General features: G+C 43.2%; 2 protein-coding genes across 3 annotated transcripts in view; one reads left to right on the top strand and one right to left on the bottom strand.

The window, feature by feature from the left end:
- The window catches only part of KAT6B (lysine acetyltransferase 6B), a 151,169-nt gene that overhangs the window by 101,035 nt on the left and 32,379 nt on the right, over positions 1–17,755 (top strand). The gene's annotated exons all lie outside the window — the stretch shown is intronic.
- DUSP29 (dual specificity phosphatase 29) lies at positions 2,053–16,025 on the bottom strand. Its single transcript, XM_064145695.1, has 3 exons — positions 15,841–16,025; positions 6,453–6,673; positions 2,053–2,328 (listed from the first exon to the last, which is right to left on the bottom strand). Exons 1-3 carry the CDS (start codon positions 16,023–16,025, stop codon positions 2,081–2,083), a joined length of 654 nt encoding a protein of 217 aa, XP_064001765.1. The 3' UTR covers positions 2,053–2,080.

Genomic DNA, 17,755 nt, shown 5'->3' with positions numbered 1-17,755 from the left:
AGGCATAGCTGTACCGGTAGTGCTTCGGGAAGACCTGGTTCTAGGGAAGAGAATTGCCTTTGGAGCAGAACCTGCTGCATCTGGACACTGCCAAATGACTACCCCTAAAGGCTGCCTCTAGCCCTTTAGCAAAGACAGAAATAGTAAGTGTTGCAGTGTGGCGACCTGATCTCCTGGCAATGGACAGGACAAAATAGAAACCTTTTGCTAACTTGGTAAGCTGTGTGATACTGGTAGAAATAGAGGACATCTAAACATACAAAGCTTCAGTGTTAGATTACTGCCTGGCTTTTTGTTTTATAAGCTGTTTGATTTGTCCATCAGGCTAGCTGATGAAAACAATTTATATACTTGAAGGGAACATTTCTGTACTGTATGGTAAATAGAATGGGCCTGGCATTTAGCTTTAGTACTGAAGGTAGTCCTAATCCAGCCTGTACTGTAGAGACTGATGCCCTCAGCAGCAAGCAAACTGACCAGTGTAAGTGAAGACCAATGACTGGTTTTCTTCCCCTTCTCTTTTAATATTTTCCTTAGTTAAGGGAAGGGGCTTAATTAAACATGTTTAAGGCTTTCACCTAATCTGTGTGGGGTTCTATTGACTTACTTGTTGAGAAATCAGTTTAGTGCTGTTCTTTATGTAAGAACACCAGCTCCTAGTTTCTGAGCAGCTTGAAATGTCATGCTTTGGAAATTGCTGAGACATTTTTCTGTTGCTGTGTCACTGCTGTCGTATGCCCATTTCCTAATCTATGCGGGACAAAATTGGTGGCAGCTACTTAAGAGTTCTGGTTTTTGCTTTCTAGCAGTAGTTCGGAGGCTGCTGTCTGAGAGCTCTGTCAGGCTCTACCAAAATCTTTCCTCTGTATTTTCATTTCTCATCCACAGGCCCCCGAAAACCTTGTTTTGGTACCCTTCTCCAGTTAGCTGCAAATCCTCTTCTATTTTCAGCAGTCATCAAGCTGTCGTGCAGGATACAAGAAGGAAAATAACCTGTAACTTGACTGAAGGGAATTGAGGTGTTTGTTGTATTTCAGTATATTGCTTGGTACAGAATTCCTGTCTGTAAGGCTAATGCTAAGGAACACAGTGCTGCCATAGAGGTGACAAAATGCAGCTTTCTTCATCAAAGTCACTGCAACAGCTGGGGCATGTGTTTGAAAGACAGGATTATCAGACACAAGAATCAGAGAGCTGTTGCATGCCTGGCTTGTGAATGGAATAGCCCAGACGGTCAGGTACTCTGGAAAGGTGCATCTGAAGATCTGTGGAGGTAGGTGGAAACAGCTGGGGGGCTCTGTCAAATAATGTCTTGATGCTTTAACCCCACATTGTGACTGTTCAAATGCCTTCCTTTTGAATTTTCTTTCTTTTTTTTTCCTAATCCAGTTGTGGGGTTACTTAATTGGCTGTAAGTCTAACAGAGTTTATGTGTCTCTATGATGAGTACTGTTCACATTGTGATATCTAATTTGTTTTTTAACAGTAATCTAGTTGTGTTTATCGTGTTTTGCTGTGTCTGAGAATTTGAAGTTAAGATATTTATTACAGCCATAAATACAAAGACAAGTCAAAAACATTGCATGATAGTTGCCAGAGAAGCCAGAAAACAACGAAGAAAGACAAACTCCTGTGATATCTTTCAAGACTTTGGGACTAAACAGTTAATCTGTGCAGTTACTGCCTCAGTGCTCAGTGTTTTTCCTTCAAAATCTCTTTGGGAATGCCTAGCTCTAAGCTTTGAAAGGCCATGTGTTGGGCTTCAGGTCAGGACTGGGGAGATGGTGGATGTACTTCACCAGAAAAGAGTTTTAAGTTGTGCCTGCCTTTGTGCTCTAGAGGATTCTTCTACAGAGGGTAAAATTTATTTGTTCATATAACAAAGAATTCTGCTAAGGCTGGAACATTCTAAGAAGATGAGTTTTAAATTTGGCTTCAATTCTTTCTCATCTTGAGAGCATTTGAAATGACTTTGTTTTTCTTTCCAAATAACAACTGATTCTGGAGACTCTGTAATTAACTACACCTTCCCCTCCCCTCCTTTTATGGAGTTTCTTTTCCAGCCCTGCCAGGAGCAGTATTAGATTGTGGTGCTGTTCTCATCATCATCAGATGGTAGGCTGTTTTTGGCGTTCCTCCTCTGCAGTGCCAACTCTATGTCCAGTTCTCTCAGCTGCTTCAAGAAGCCCCTGTTTGGCAGGATGCATCGGTGTGCTGATACTTGCTTAATGGCATCCACCACTGTCATGTTCTTGTGAATCATCAGGTAAGCCAAGACCAGCGTGGCTGAACGGCTGCGTCCCATGACACAGTGAACCAGAACCTTGTCTGCAGAAACAAAGAGAAATAAGGTAGAGATGACATGGGTAGTTAACAGCCAGGGTTTCTGCCCCTCCTCTCTTTGGTAGTTTGGCTACCCACACTAGCATTTTTGTAGGGCCCATCTTTTTTTACAGGTGAGGAAACTAGGGCTGTAAATCTTGCTGTAATAGCAGTCAGCAGGGTTGCAGAGAAGGCTGGAGGGCTGCAGCCATTCATTAAGTAGATACCTCACAAGCATTGGGTAAGTGATTCTGTGCTGGGGCATAATGACCAAAGCACAAGGCTGTGGGAGGGTTTGATGTACTATGAAACCACCCTTCCAGGAGAGTGGATGGCATATACTGAAGTGTTTTTTTAACTTCTGCTCTCTAGACACAAAACCTAACCCTATTTGATAGATTTTTGTTTGGTTGGTTGTGTGGTTGTTTTTGCCCCTGACAGTTGTGTTCTTCAGCGTCTAGGTTGCATTCCTCTATACCCAGATAGTTAATTTGTAAAATGTAAGTAACAAGGCTCTTTTAGGACTCTGATGTTTTTTAAGGCAGGGAGTAAGACTAGCCATATAAATGAATAGGTATATAAACGGAGACAAGAAGAAACCAGCTCTTAAACTGCTGCAGGGAATGTGCTTTAGAAACCTCCGGCTAGTCACCCGTGCCCTGTCATGTTGAATGAAAGTAACGTTTTGCTTCTACCACCACCTCTCTGAGTGTTTTATATGGTCATGTCCTCATGTACTGTGAAAGCAGAGTCTCTGCTAGTAGTTTTCATTTCTGAATAAATGTGCCACAAGATTGCTTTCTTGAACTTTGGACTTCCAGAGGCAGAAAAGTCTGTGGCAAAGATGTAAGCAGAAGTGGAACATTCCCTGTTTGCTGTGTCTGGGTTAGATGGAGGAAGAGAACAGTAAATGGGTTCAGGTCTGATTGACAGGTTCTGAAACACTTCAAAAGATTTCCAAAAATGATTTGGAGACCTTGAGGGGTCTCATAAAGGCTTGAACTGCTGAAGGAAGTAGATTTGGAGCACTCTCTCTAACACCCTGCTAAGCTGAATTGCCACAGGAAAAAAAAATCCTATCAGGGCCAATAATAGTTTATCTCTGTCAGCTCTGCCTAGTGAGAAGTGTTGGGTGCAAAGCCACGACTCCTGCCGATTAACTCCTTGCTTCCAGGCACAAGAGGATGTCTTGGCACGAGTAGCGTTGCTATGTAATGGCTGCATCAGGAACTGCCAGCACTGGAGGATTAATGGTTACAGTCTGCATCCTAATCCCAGTAGACGGTCTCAGAGGCATCTTGGCAAAATTCCAGTCTCTCTGATAACTGAAAGTGCCTCTTCCTCTCCTGGAAAAAGATAATCCCTTCTATTATTACTGCAAACATTTGAAACGGATGAAAACTCTTATTTGTTCAGCCCTTCCTGCTTCTCTGTAAAGCTCCCACCTTGTAAATGGGCTGCTGTTCAGGTGATATAAGATGTGATAGGCCGAGGAGGGCTCTGTGCTGTGTGGGCAGCAGATGCAAGGGATCTCGGGGAAAGTGCCTAGTGTTACATTGTCTTAAAGGCAAAAAATAGCAGTGTCATTTTTTTTCAGTGCCCCCTGACTGTAGGAATACTAAGGCTGTCCTTGCCTCTGTGTGGATATTCAAGATCAGACTGCCTGCTAGAGCAAAACACTGGTACTACTCTGCAGAGCCATGTTCCTTCTGCACTATTTTGTGGCTTCTTCAGTTCTGAGGTAAGGACCAGTCTGGGCCCACTTTCTCCAAGAGAGAAGACTCCGCTCTTGCAGTCTTTGGTTCTGACCACTTATGGAGTATAAAGTATTAGTGCACAGAGTCAGACATCTGCTGAGTGGTGACAGGTCCCTGAAGTATTTTGGTTGCTTGAACTGGGCTTGTCTCTCTTGAAAATCTGTGCAGATGCAGTACTCCCACTCCAGAGTCAGACAGAGCCATGAGCGTCGAGGTGTCTTTGGTGCAAAAAGTGCCTCGGATCTTCCTATTTATCTCAGATGTTTTTTCTCACATTCCTTTTTTTTATCTCCATCTTTATATGGTGTCTTCACATGGAAAGAAAATGGTGTTCCCCTCTACATTCTGAGGAATTAAACAACGAAATACTAAGTCTGTAGAACTGTAGGGAGCTTAAATCTTCCTGAAATAATGTCTTCCTTGCAGGTTATTTAGGCCCTGCTGGTATAAACATGAAGCTGTCCCGTGGTCTGAGTTGCATCTTTTGGGAAATCTCTATGCACAGCTGAATGATAGTGTGCATAATTGTGAACAGCTTGAGCTTCCTTCTAAAACTAATTCCAACCCAAGATACCTTAACTCTCAAATCTATCTGCCCGTGCTGAAGCTATGAAAGAATACTCTGACCAGAGAGTTTTGAAGGTTAAGCCTACTGTATTAGGACTGTGTTTTGACAGCATCCAAGCTGTCATGCTTTCTGTCCCCTTGCAGACAGAGGCCTCTTTCTTTGCATGACAAATTGTTGCAGTAACCTTTACTGTTGAACCTTTTCCTAGCATGAATGCCCCAACCATTGTATGAAGACATGTATTCAACTGATTTGATCACTTGCCTGACTGAAAGTCTCATCTTAGCCAGTGTAGCTTCATTAATACGTATGTTCTTGTCACAAAAGTCAAAACTTTTCCTGTCCCTCCTTCTCTTTTTCTTTGCTCTCTTCTAATGCAGAGTAGCAAACGAGTGTAATTAATGTTACTGAGCAGAAGCATTTAGCACCACTGAAGATAGATACTGGTGCTATAAAATCCTGGTTAGGAATCTGGGTGCTACTTGTCAGTCAGGAAGATGCATGTAGATAGTCCTTCATTAGGCACTTGAAATACAGAGCACCTTTGTACACCAGATGTGCATTCACAAATAAGGCAGCTGGAGAGCACTAGCTGCTGCCTTCAGTCTTTTCTCCTCCTAAGTGTAAGAGACATCAGTGTACTTTTTAATCTAGCTTTTGGCATCGTTCTGTAAATGTGTTTTGGAAAGCCATTCCCTGAGCAAGGGGAGGGACTGTTGCTGTGGACTGTATTTGCTGAAAGGGTACAATTGTGTAGACATGGCTGGCTGCTGGGGGCAAGCCAGGTAGTAGCTGGCTACAGCTGAGCTAAACAGCTGAGAACAGAAGCTGAAGTGAAGCTAGAAAAATAAGTGACTCTCTGCTATCAAGGTCTCTGTAGGTCAGCAGGAAAGTCTCAGAAGTTTCTCAGCTGGTTTCTGATAAAATGTACTGTAGAGATATTGAAAAAGAGAAAAAAGAGAAGGAAAAGAAGAAGACCCCAAACAACACCAAAAAAACCAAACCCCAAAAAACACAAAGCAAAAAAAACACCAATCAATCAACCAGACAGTGTTTGCGGGGGAGGAGAGGTAATAATGTTGAAAGCCAGTGTGAGGCCTAGGCTGGAGCATTTTACCTCAGTGTAAAGCTTTCTGAGAGAACGCTGCTGGAGGTCAGCAAATAATGAATTGTAGTAATCAAGCTGAGAAATTACAAAGGCTTTAATGAATTGTTTCTAGATCTCTGCTGTCAGTGTTGATTTGGTCCCCTGCTACTTGGCAGCTGGCAGAGAGATAAACGTGTTGTAGCTTGGAGGGATCTGATGGCCAGGTAGGAAGCTGGGGTTTGTATTTGTAGAGTGAATCTAATGCTGCAGAGTGTGAGCTGTGGAGTGACAGTCTGGAGTCTCTGCAGAGTACTCATGTTCCACTCCAGCCTCTGTGCAACCAATATCCATGACACCTTTCTTGACAGGGACTAATTTGAGGAAATGACAGCTGATTAATTGATTCTATGTCTCTGATGTATTTATAAGGAGTCAAAGCAACAAAAGCAAACCCTTAGTATCAGACAGGATCCATTACTGCAAGCTGTGATGTGGCCTTTTATCCAAGAGTTTGGAAAGCAGCTTTTGAGCTGGTTCTAGCTCTGCAGCAAGAAAGGTCCTAGTTCATTGCTGCCTGCTAAGCTGATTCTCTCCTACTGGTTCTCTGTTGAACTGTCTGGGACTTGCTTCATTCCACAAAAAGGCTGAATGCTGTAGTACTGTGTTTATAACAAGATGAGTAAATACTGGTTTTAACCCCTTTCAGCACCCTGCTTACTTCTTTCATCCTGAAGTGCATTGTCAATGAATTTGGAAGCTGAATAAAAGAACTGGCTGAGCTGGAAAGTGGGGAGATCATCAGCTTCCACCCCATGGTACTCCACGCTGATGCCTTCATAGTACTGTGGTCCGGTGTCCACGTTGCGCTGTCCGTGGGCTGCGTTCAGGATGTGGGTGAAGCCTGCCTTCTCAAGGCTGTAGCGGTCCAACGCAGTCCTCCTGTTGAAACAAGACTTGTGGCTTGAGCGAAGAAGCTCCTTACTCGGCAAGCCAGAAAACACAAAAACGTGAGATCTGTTCCAAGCACTGGTTAAACTGATAATGCCTCGTAAACACATCATTTGCCGTTGTGGTAAGACACTGCCATTCAGAGTGAATGGTCCTTCTGGAGTTCGTAACTATCCCTCCCAGGTCCTTAGAGCACCTTAAACATGACTTTATTTTTCTGGCACCTTTGTTATGTAGGACAATGCTGGCTTCTGTCCATCTTGCACATGAGGAAACTTTGGCTACAGAAATAGAATGAACTACTTTAAGTCACAGAAGAAGATCTGTGGCAGAACTTGCACCAGGGCCTATGAATACTGCTTTCCTTTTCTGTCCCATCAATTGATACTGCAGAGCTAAGAAAGGAGTGGGTGATACGCGAGAAGTGAGATCAGCTGGAATTCAAAAGTGAAGCTTTTCAGCATTAAGTTACTCGTTTCCCCCCCTTCATTTCTACTTGAAAAAAAAAAATTATTTTTTTTAAACCTCCTTTCTATGGTCACAGCTCCCTATCAGCTTCCTATTTGCTGTCGTGTTTGGTTAAACCAGAAGTCTAAACCAAAAAGCTGGTTATGAAAACTTGATACTAGCCTTTAGCACAAGTCACGTATTAGCCCGATATTCTAATTGACCCCCTTGGACAGGCAAAGTGAGATATGAACGAACTCCTCAGGTTTTGTGTTCCCTAAACGCATGCCAGCAGCCCAAAATTCCTCAAGAAGTGCAGGGAGAGGCATGTAAAACATTCTGTGTTTCCATTTCAGAAAGCTTTTAGTGTTGCAGAGTTTTGTTCTGGAAAAGCTGTCACCTTTTGTTCGTGCCTAGGAACACTGCTGAGCTTTCTGCGTAGGGTTCATTCTTTCAGTATATTTTCACAGAACTACTGCTGCTGTAAATTTATTGGTGCATGATGGAAAAAAGCTTTTTCCAACCAGAAGTACCTACCCCAGTGCATGTTTCTTGGACGTTTCAGTGTGTAAATGCAGCTCTTGTCAGACAGGACATTGTGGTGAGCTACCTGTTGTTGTATTCCATGATTCTATTGGTGGCAGTTTGGAATAGCTTGATGTTGACTCCACCTTGTCTGCCTCTGCCAAAGTAAAAAATCCTGCTCTGAGCAGTCAAGAAGTTAGTGCTAAGAGCACTTAACTGGGTTACATGTACTGAAGGTTCTTACCTGTACCCTATTTCATTCTAACAGGCTGCTGACATTTTTGCCATGAAATAAGGTAGCAAGTCCCCCTATGACATGATTTAATAGCTAAATAAAAAATGCAGTTATGGCAGTGATATCTGCCTAAGCTCTGTAGAGTCTGGAGGATAGAGCATCTTGCTGGTAGTGCTTTGGCTTTCCACCTTCACCTTGGGTTAGATAATGCTTACTCCTTCCCTTTGTATCCTTGTTGCAGTGACTGACCTAGAAAGACTTTTCCTTTTCTCACTCCTTTTAGCAGATCTTTGCCTTAGGATTCCTCTCTAGGTGTGTATGTTCTGTACATTTTGCCAGCAAAGGCACTTTGGTTCTGGGCTATAAGAATATCCAGTACTTAAAAAAAAGATTAAATGTCCTGGCCAGAGAGTAAGGGGGCAGTGAATACTTGTTTGATTTTGACATGCTTGAACTGAACTACAGCTTCTGCTTTTCAATTACGTCTCATTTTGTTTTGCCTCCCTGATGATGGAATAGAAAAAACATTTTCCATTCACTGGACTTGGCCCAAAGCATGTATTCAACACAGAGCGAAAGACCAGTGCTTTCATGTCAGAGAGCTGTGCTTGACTGGAACCTTTGCAAGTGGAAACCTATGTGCTGAATAGTAAATAGGACTGCAGTGTAGTTACATTCAGGAAAAACAAAGACTTTGATGCACTGTAGATACTACCAGACTTTGGCTGCTGCCGGCACCACTCAGGCTAACATTATATAGCTTTTTGAATTATATCATGAAGTTGTTCCAAGCAGGGATAATGTCAAACAATAGGCCACCTGAGAATTATTAACATTCAACACTTAGATTCATCTGAAAAGGTTGTCAGGAGATTGCCTTCTAGCACAGTGGGCACAAATAATGCTTTTGTTTCTGGTGGTCCTCTTCAATGGCCCCAGTGTTCCATAGGCATTCAGAAAGAAGGCATACTGCATTTCACTAACTGCTTAAGCAGTTGGCTTAGTCTGCCCAAGCTCCTGGGAACTTCCACCTCTACCTCCCGATCTCACCTGTAGCTGCACACTGTGAATTTGGGGCCCAGGATGGAATTAGTCCTTCTATTTTTATTGAATCACTTAATACCTCCATGTTTTCCCTCAGATCATGCTGTATGTGGGTGCTGTTAACCTGTTAATTGAACCAAGACCTAAACATCTGCCCTGGCTATGGGGAACAGGCTCGGTGTAGCTACATCCTGTAGTATGTGAACAGCTGGTGCATCTGCAGGCCGAGCTACTGTTTATAACCTGTAAAGAGAGTTTTGGGTGCCTTTCTTCCAGCAGATACCCAGGACAACATTATCCAGAGCCTTTGCTAAGGTTTGTAGTAGGTAGTCTTGCACAGAGATCCGAGGAAGCAGGGTTATTTTGCAGTAGAGAACAGTGTTCACGCGACTGCCGGAGGTGCCTGCCTTGGGCTTTGGAGTCTGTCTTTTAAGAAAGCTGAAATAACACTTTCAAGATCAAGAGTGCTTATTTTCAACCTTGATATGGAGATAAAGAAGCACTTAGGTTCTTTCTCTTTTCTCTGCATCCCACCAGTCTTGCACCTGATAATTTTCATAAAAGTTATCTCTACTTCTTTCAAAACTTTTGAGCTTGGTTTGTTTTTTTTTTCTTCTTATAAAAGCTTTCCCCAAGAGCTGGGCAGATAGCCCAGTTGGACCATGACTTGTCATACTGACTTGGTTTTGTCTGCTTTTGCACACTTCTCAGCTGTCTTTTTATCTTGCCCGTTGATCATAAATGGTATTGGTCAGGAACAGTCTGTACTGAGATTGTGATACTGCCGTAATATAGGCAGTTAATCGTGAGGTCATGCTGTGTCTGTGGCATGCAGATTACCAGTTAACAGAGCACAAGAAACAAAGAAACAGGCAGTTCAGCTCCCGTATAGAGGAATCTATATGCCTGTGAGTGGGGCTGTTACTATGCCACTTGACGTGTTCTCTTGGACTGGCTTTTAGCCATCAGGGAACTCCAGCTTTGTGTGAAAGACTGGCTTGTTTCCCAACTTCAGCTGAGCCTGTAGTGTGGATGCTGTTGTGGAAGCATCCTTCATTATCTCTTGACTTTAACTGGAAGCTAATTTTTTGGTGCGTGTTTTGTCATGCACAACACTCCTTGTTACATCCCAAGGTGGGGAGGATGCTTTTAGTTTTCATTGCAGTTTTTACTATGCCTGAGGTATCAGTATTTTAGCTGAAAGGAAGGAATAAATCAAGCCAAAATACCTGCAAATATCAAACTGATTGAGGTGACTAACAGTGTGGGATCATTAAGGAGTATACTAATTGCATACCTTATTGGCAGATTTATAACTCTCAATTACTTCCAGCTAGAAGTGGCACAGACTTTTTTCCCTTGCAGTTGGCTCACTCTCAGAGTTTAATAGTTAAGCTAACTGCATTTCTTCTTCCATCTTTGGATACTCCTATTTCCTGATAAAGTGCGATTAGTATTTACATTTTCATGATTCTGGTTGAATATAAGCAGCCATTGTAGAGGAGTTCGCTGCAGATGCCGATGTAGGTGGAGCCGTAGGCATTTGGCTGCTCTTGCCGTTGTTTCCCTTTTGTGTATCTCCACCGCCTGTGCCATTAGCACTTGATTTCTTTTTACATGGTGCAGCTGTGGTCTCTAGTGTCTGTCTGGAATGTGTGCTGCGTAGAGAAGGTGGAAGTGTGACACGCTGGGAGATAACAGGGAAAATGTCAGTATAACTCAATTTAGTAAGAGATGAACTGGGCAGACTGATGCCATGTAAAAACTCATCAGCTCTTCAACTCAGAGCACATAAGTTCACACTAAAAAGTTAAGCGTGCCCAGAAGCTCTCCTCTCTGTGGCAAAGCATGTTAAACAAAAAGCTCAGTGCTGAATCAGACTCTGTATTTACTGTAGGACAGATGGACTCATAAACATGTTTCATTTAAAATTCTGAGGCAAGGGGGAGTACTTTGATATGGGAATGCAGTTTAAATGGTAAAAATATGAGATTAAAATCATTTCACATAGGGATATATTGAAAATAAGAGACTATCACCAAGTGGAAGAACTGACCCAAACAAAAATGTCATCCTTTTTCAGATGGTTCCCAAAAGACTATTTATATCTCACAGCTTGTGCAAGGGCAAGTAAAGGGCCTGTCCAAGACTTTGACAGTGCCTGCTGTCACTTTTAAAGCTAAGATTCATAGGATTAGAAGCAAGTGCTGCAGCAAACTCTGCCTTCTGGAAGCAACAATGTAAGTAGTTACAACATGAAAGAAAATCCTTTCTTTCAAGTTGCTGTCTCCAGTGTACCAAATCCCTTCTTTCTCCCTTCAGAAATAGTGTCATAATGATCTTTAGTCCCAGCTACTTTCATCAAGAAGATGTCCAAACCAATAGAATTGGAGGCGAGGGGGAAACAACTTGAAGGCACTGCAGCCTGCGCCTCCACATCAAGTATTAAGTATATTAAAAGCAGCTAACAAAGGGAAGAGAAGGCAACTGATGATGAAAACCCAAGTGCATCTAAAAGAAGGGAAGTAATCCTCTGAAACACCTTGTGGTGAGGGGCAGCTCCCTAGACAGGCCTGTCAGAGCATTACAGCTGATACTGGTTTGATGGGTGCTTGGTATGCTTCTGGGTCCTAAGCAGAACCAAGTCTCTTGTGTTTCACGTGAAGGTTAAGCAAAGCAAACGTGTTTGAGTATTGACTGTTAAAGCCACAGATGATGTGACCCATCTTTGACAAAACACAGAGAAATCTGAAGGCAACATGTTAGGGGGTGAGGATCTCTCTCAAACTTCTCAGTTTCCTTACACACGGAAGGAGAGCTCCGTGCAGGATGATAATTTACCAGATGGTCAGTGTCAGAAAGAAGCTTCCTGAATATAGGCGGTACTGTCACTTTCTGGAGAGAGCCTGGCATTTCTCCCTCCTGGGGAGAGATGTTGAGACTTTCCAATAATACTGACCCAGTTTCCTTTTGGTAACTCCAGTGCTGAGGGAACCTAGTGTAGAATTGTATTCCCTCTTTCGTCAGAGGTGTTGCTGCGTTTCTGGAGATGCCTCCTGTTCAGTGTGATTTAGAAGAATTTTTTGGTACCACTGAAAATGCTGAAGAGGATCTTACTGTGTGGCAGAGAAAGATGAATAGTCCATCTTCCTCTAGCCCCAGGTGGTGGATGTTGGGTTTGGAAGTGATGCAGAAAAGACTTCACTGCTTTCTCTGCAGCAGAGGCATCAAACACATGATTTAGTCATTTGTTGGTCTTGACTTCCGTCACTCACCAAGTGTTAGAAATCACCTACAGACAGACACGTGGGGAGCGTTCCTTGCCTTGGAGGCTGTTACTGCTTTGTTTAAGCCCCAGTGTTAGAGGTCTGATTCTCTGGACTGCTAAACTGTTGCTACAACTGGCAGATTCTCAAATTGACGGAGTTGACACTATGTCCTCAAGAGTGTTGTTATGATCTAAATCTGCTACACTCCTATTTTTGTATGATTAATACGTTAACACATACTTTTGTATGATTAATCCTAGGCTCTGGACAACCTGATCTAGGTGAGGATGTCCCTGTTTACTGCAGAGGGAGTTGAGCTAGATGCCCTTCAGAAGTCCCTTCCAGCCCAAACTGTTCTATGATCTCATAATGTTATGTGCTGAGTGAGGCCTGTCTGTTTTCTTGGTCAGTATAAATCATCTTCCTACTTAGTCATTTGGAAAAAGCCCTACTTCTGGAGAAAGGGAAGAGCAGAGAATGAGTTCTAGTAAATATGTTTAAAGTTTAGCTGTGCACTGTAATTATCATATACTTCAACCCACAGGTTTGGCTTAGTCGTGTATCTCGTTGAACTTCACCTGTGTTAGCTCTCAAGACCGTAAGCCCTGGGGCTCTACTGGGAGTAACAGAAACCATAGCTTTAATGAAGTGCAAGCTTAGTTCAGCCACATAGCCAGAACATTATTGTTTGCATTTAACCCACAAGGGATTAGATTCCAGAAAGCATCTTTTCCTGCAGGGCCAGTTTGAGAACGTAGCAAGATCTGAAATGGTGTTGAGGTCTTAAAACCTAAGGAGAGCTAAATAATGGTTGAGAGGAGAACAAAATCTTGGGAGGCCTTTGTCTTCAGCTAAACTGTGCTTTGAATTTCAGAAATGTAGAACCCTGAACGTCATCTCGGGTCCTAGAGCTGCAAGAGAAAGTGACAAGCTGCATAACTGGCAGAGATTTTTGATGGGACCGTGGTGAACCAAACAGGCTTGGGATCAGCCAGTAAAACCGCTCATTTAAGTTACCTGGTGACCAGTGAAAGAAAGGAGCAAGGCAAAGCTGCTTTCTGTTGCTTTAAAAGGCTTCTGGATGTGAGTGGGATATATGCAAGCACTCATCCTGGTAGCAGATGAGTCAAAACCTTGGCAAGGTATGTTTTATTCCTATCACTGGACTGTCTCCTGCAAGTTCCAGCGTCTGGTCTTCAAACGTCCTTGGAAGTTACTAGAGGAAAATTTCAATTGGAGCTGAACACAGCATGTTATATTTTGAGGCTTTGATTATTCCGGGCCTGACAGGCTCATAGAGATTTCATTGCCTCTGGGCAACATCTGCAGTGAAGCCTTTTAACAAAAGGATTGAGTGGCCTCACAGGGCTCCTTGATAGCCTGTATTGCATTAGAAGGAAGATGTGGTTACGTAGTTAGGGTAATTAATTAGCATTTCCATAAGCAGTTACAAGTCCTGTTAACCTTGTAAATGCAGGAGGCAGGAATGAGGCACAGATGTAAATGCTCTGAAGATAAACTCTGCATATGTGTGTTCACTTGATTTTGTTGATGAGCTCTTCTAAATTCTTTCAAGATCAACCTTAATTTAGCATGGCTGAGGATGCATATACATCCAACATCTGTTCACATCACCGTGGCAGCTCTTTGACAATCAGTCCTACAGCAAGATCTTAAAATAGAACAATACCAAAACCCCTGCCACACTGAAAGGGGAAGCTGCTGGTCAAAAGTAAGATGTGGGACTGGCTGTGAGAAGTTACAGTAGTCTCTGGACTTGGCTTGCTTAAAATCAAATTTTAGCAGTGGCAATGAAAGCTGTGTCTTGCCTGCAGACCAGTTCTCATCTCAGATTTTTTTGCTGGTGGATGCAAGTTTACCCTTATCCAGTTGACAATAGCTGTCTTTCAGGGAGCTTCATTTTCTGGTCAAGTTTTACTTCTGTTCACCCCCACCTGCTCCTCACTTCTTTTTCCTTCTCCGCTGGCTTTCTCATTCTTTTGTCCTGCTCTGTGGGGTGCTCCTTTCCCCTTGAAGCACCATTGCTTTTCCTCTTGCCTTAAGGCCGGTCCTTTGCAGGAATGTACTGCCCAGCATAAGTGAGTGTAGCTCTTAGTGCCTCTGCAGAAGCTTCTTTTTCTGGTCCTTTGGTTAGTGTGTGCTAAATTCTCGTGCATGTTGTATTCAGAGTTGCACCTCCTGCCATTTATTATGAGACGTTAACAAGCCACTGCTACAGGAATGAGTAAGGAAAAGAGTAGCTGGTGTCCTGGGCTTAGAAGTTCACTGCCCAGAGACCTTTGTCTCTCTATTATATTGCTTTGCTGAGAGGCCAGCTCTGCAGCTTCAGAGGTAAGAGGGAAATTGTTTTAGTGGCTTCACTTTTCTTCAGAATAATTCTGGTGGTTTTGAAAAATAAGGTAGTAAATAAATGCCAAAAGAGGCTGTTCTTTACACTGGGTCTGGAACTATAAATAGCTAATAAAGGGCACAGTAGGATGGGGAGAGGACAATTAAGCATATATTTCCTTTCTCCCTGGGTCTTTTGGGTCTCCTGTCTCTAGAAGAGGAGACCTTGGCTTGATTATAGCCCAGAATGCTTGTGTGTCTTTCTGTCCCGTCTGGTGCCACAGAAGTAACTGGATGATGATATCAGAAGTCTGTAACTTTCAAGGCTGTATATCTTTGCTCTTTTATAAGCTATCAACAGATGAATTTTAGGACCTCTAAAAAAAATGTTGATACCTTTGGAGCCAGTGGGGCTCTTGCTTGTGCCTTACAGTGATGGTGTAAAATAAATGTCATGTTAGTACAGGGTGTAGAGGAAAGTGGGAAGTGGACCAGTAATTCTTAGGGGTGTAAAAAAAAGCTCTGGGGATTTTCTGATGGCATGTCTCTCTGCTGCAGCAGTCATCTCTGCTTGTCAGAATAGGCTGTTTCTAGTTCAGTCCTGTACTCAGCAGAGCTAAGTCTGTTTTGTGGGTTTGGTCTGTTTCCAAATCACACTTGGTCTGATCAGTGAGACACATCTCTGTAGCTTTGCCTTCTGCACAGTTCTGTTTGTTTTAGTCTCTTGAGCAATTTGGAAATGCAGAGGATTCTGTGCACAGAGGCACAGGCTTGGAAATGTAGAAGTACCACTGTGACTTACACTGTTTCAGAATCACACTTCAGGCTTAATCCAACACATCTAGGCCATGCTCTTCTGACAGTGGAACTATGGAAGGACTCTCACTCAGAAGAATGATAAATTACTCCTTGAAATGAGATGTTTAATAATAGATTATAACTAGCTTCAGATTCTGCAGCCTAAACTGCTACCACAAGCATTCCTGTTACTCAGCCAGTACCAGCAGAGTCACTTGCACTTCCCTAGCACTCTCTTGAATCAGCAGCAACCAGCACTGTGTTCTTACAGCTTCAAGGACCACACTCTCATTTCTCTGTTGAGGGCTGATACCTGTCAGGAGCTCATCAGCTCACATCATCACCACTAAATACTGGTGAATGGGCAGTGGGAGGAAAGATACACCTTGCTCTGTTGGCGAGCTGTACTTAGTACAGCTTAGTCATCCCCTGCATAGCAGAGATGTACTAGATGCGCTTAACTACTCTGCAGAGGTACTGCATGTACTTACTCATCTCCTATGTAGAGATTGGGCCATACTTCATTGACATGAGTGTACTTTGCACATCCTTTCCAAAGGAGTCGCTCCAGTTCAAATGCACCTGGGGTGCAGTAATCCTCATCAGCATCTACTTTGACTGCTATGTATGCGTTTTTTTTCCCAACATCCAAACCTGCTGATGACATCTTGTCCATGGAGTAGTATGCTCAAGGTGTGCAAGAAACTGGAATGCAACCAAAAGAGAATGTTAACCTGAGGAAGCACGAAACAAGCAACTTCTGCTCTTGCTGTGGGATGGCAGGAGCAGCACTGGCCAGATGTGATTGGGCTGGGCATGGTATGAGGTTGCTATACTTGCTTTGTGGCAGACAGACTCGCTTCTGGAGTGATGCCTCCCCTGAACTTACTGAGAAATACTTTGTTGAAATGAATTCATGAGGAATGGGAACAAAAGCCAAAGGTTTGTGATCTCTGAAGTTTGGTCTCCACTGGGAATTTGTTTCCTAGAAAATCTACTGCTAAGAATTTGGCAGGTCTAGCAGCCTGATCCAAGGGTTCTAGAGGAACTGAAGTGGGGGAATTTAAGGAGATAGTGAATCTCCTGAAGGCTTCTCCTTTGTGTGATTTTCAGCAATACAGGGAAATGAAATGTATCTTTTCAGGTGACTACTGGGTTTACAGGGTTTTTACCAGAGTATGAGTTGGCCCTTTTTTTTTCTTGCAGCATTACTGGCTGACAAGCCAGGATGGGCTCAAAGACTTCCTTCTTCTTGGATTCACTCTTCTTTTTCTTCTTCTTAATCCAGATGCTTAACCTAGATTCATACATGGCAGGTGGGTAGGAAGAAACGCTGACAGACATACAGAAAAAAGTAGTGGAGTGATGTTACACTGTAGCTAAAATGAGCATGTTGTTAATATTGCCAAAACCAACATCCTCTGCCTGGCCATGCTGTCAGAGCTGTGTTGCTCATAACTAACAACATTGATAGCTTCTGTGTTTGAGCCATCAGCTAGTATTTAATCCTCTGCTGTCAGCTTTACACATCTCTTCAGTTCTCTCCTGCTTGCTGTGATTTCCTCAGCTGCTGTCCTGGCTGAGGCTTACCATTGTAGAGTTTGCCTCCCTAGCTGTGGTGTCGGCAATTACAGCACAGTTAGGTGGTCTCCCTCCTCCCCTGCTTCCCCAAAGCTGTACCTTACTTCGGATCTGGGCAGTCACTGCAAGCAGTGGGCACTTGGGAGGGAAGCCTGGAGTTTCACAAAGCTAGTGAATGAACTTAAAGGCCAGAGACTTGAGTCTCAACACCTCCCCCATCCATGCCTTCATGAAGACACTGCCTTACACCACGGTTTGCCAGAATATCCTGTCTTTTGGACTGGTAGGATATTTGCATCCATATTTAACTTTCCTAATCCCCTGCAGCTGAAGTATGCCTGATAAAAAAGACAAACAACAAATGAAAACCAAACCCAAAACAATGAAATACATGTGACACAGAAACCCTTGAACCAGCAGCAACTGTACCAGCCAATGGAGGTACGATAAAGCCACAAGAATGCCATGCGGTGCTTCTTAGCACAGGTGTGGCACTGTCCTGTCCTGCCAGAGAAGTCAGCTGGTATCTGTACATGTGCTTGGGTGTACCTGTGTCAAGGGGTTCTCAGACTGTTGGTTAGTTTAATTTTTTGATTCCTTGAGGAAAAATTTGCAAGGGAAGTTCTTTGAGGGGCAGAGAACACTCTCACACATGGGCACCCCCCTCTGGGTACAGTTTCAATCTTTATTATAGCTCAAATACTAAAACCAAAAAGAGAAAGGTATACTGGAAACTACAATGCTTACAGCTCAGAGAGAAAGGTATACGACAAGGGATGCTGAGTAACTCTATTGATCAAAGAGCAGGTTATACTCACCCTACCC

This window comes from Pogoniulus pusillus, chromosome 6 (assembly GCF_015220805.1).
Source record: "Pogoniulus pusillus isolate bPogPus1 chromosome 6, bPogPus1.pri, whole genome shotgun sequence".
NCBI lineage: Eukaryota > Metazoa > Chordata > Aves > Piciformes > Lybiidae > Pogoniulus > Pogoniulus pusillus.
Note: the sequence above shows the minus strand (reverse complement) of the source record. Positions and strands in the feature narration are given on the sequence as shown.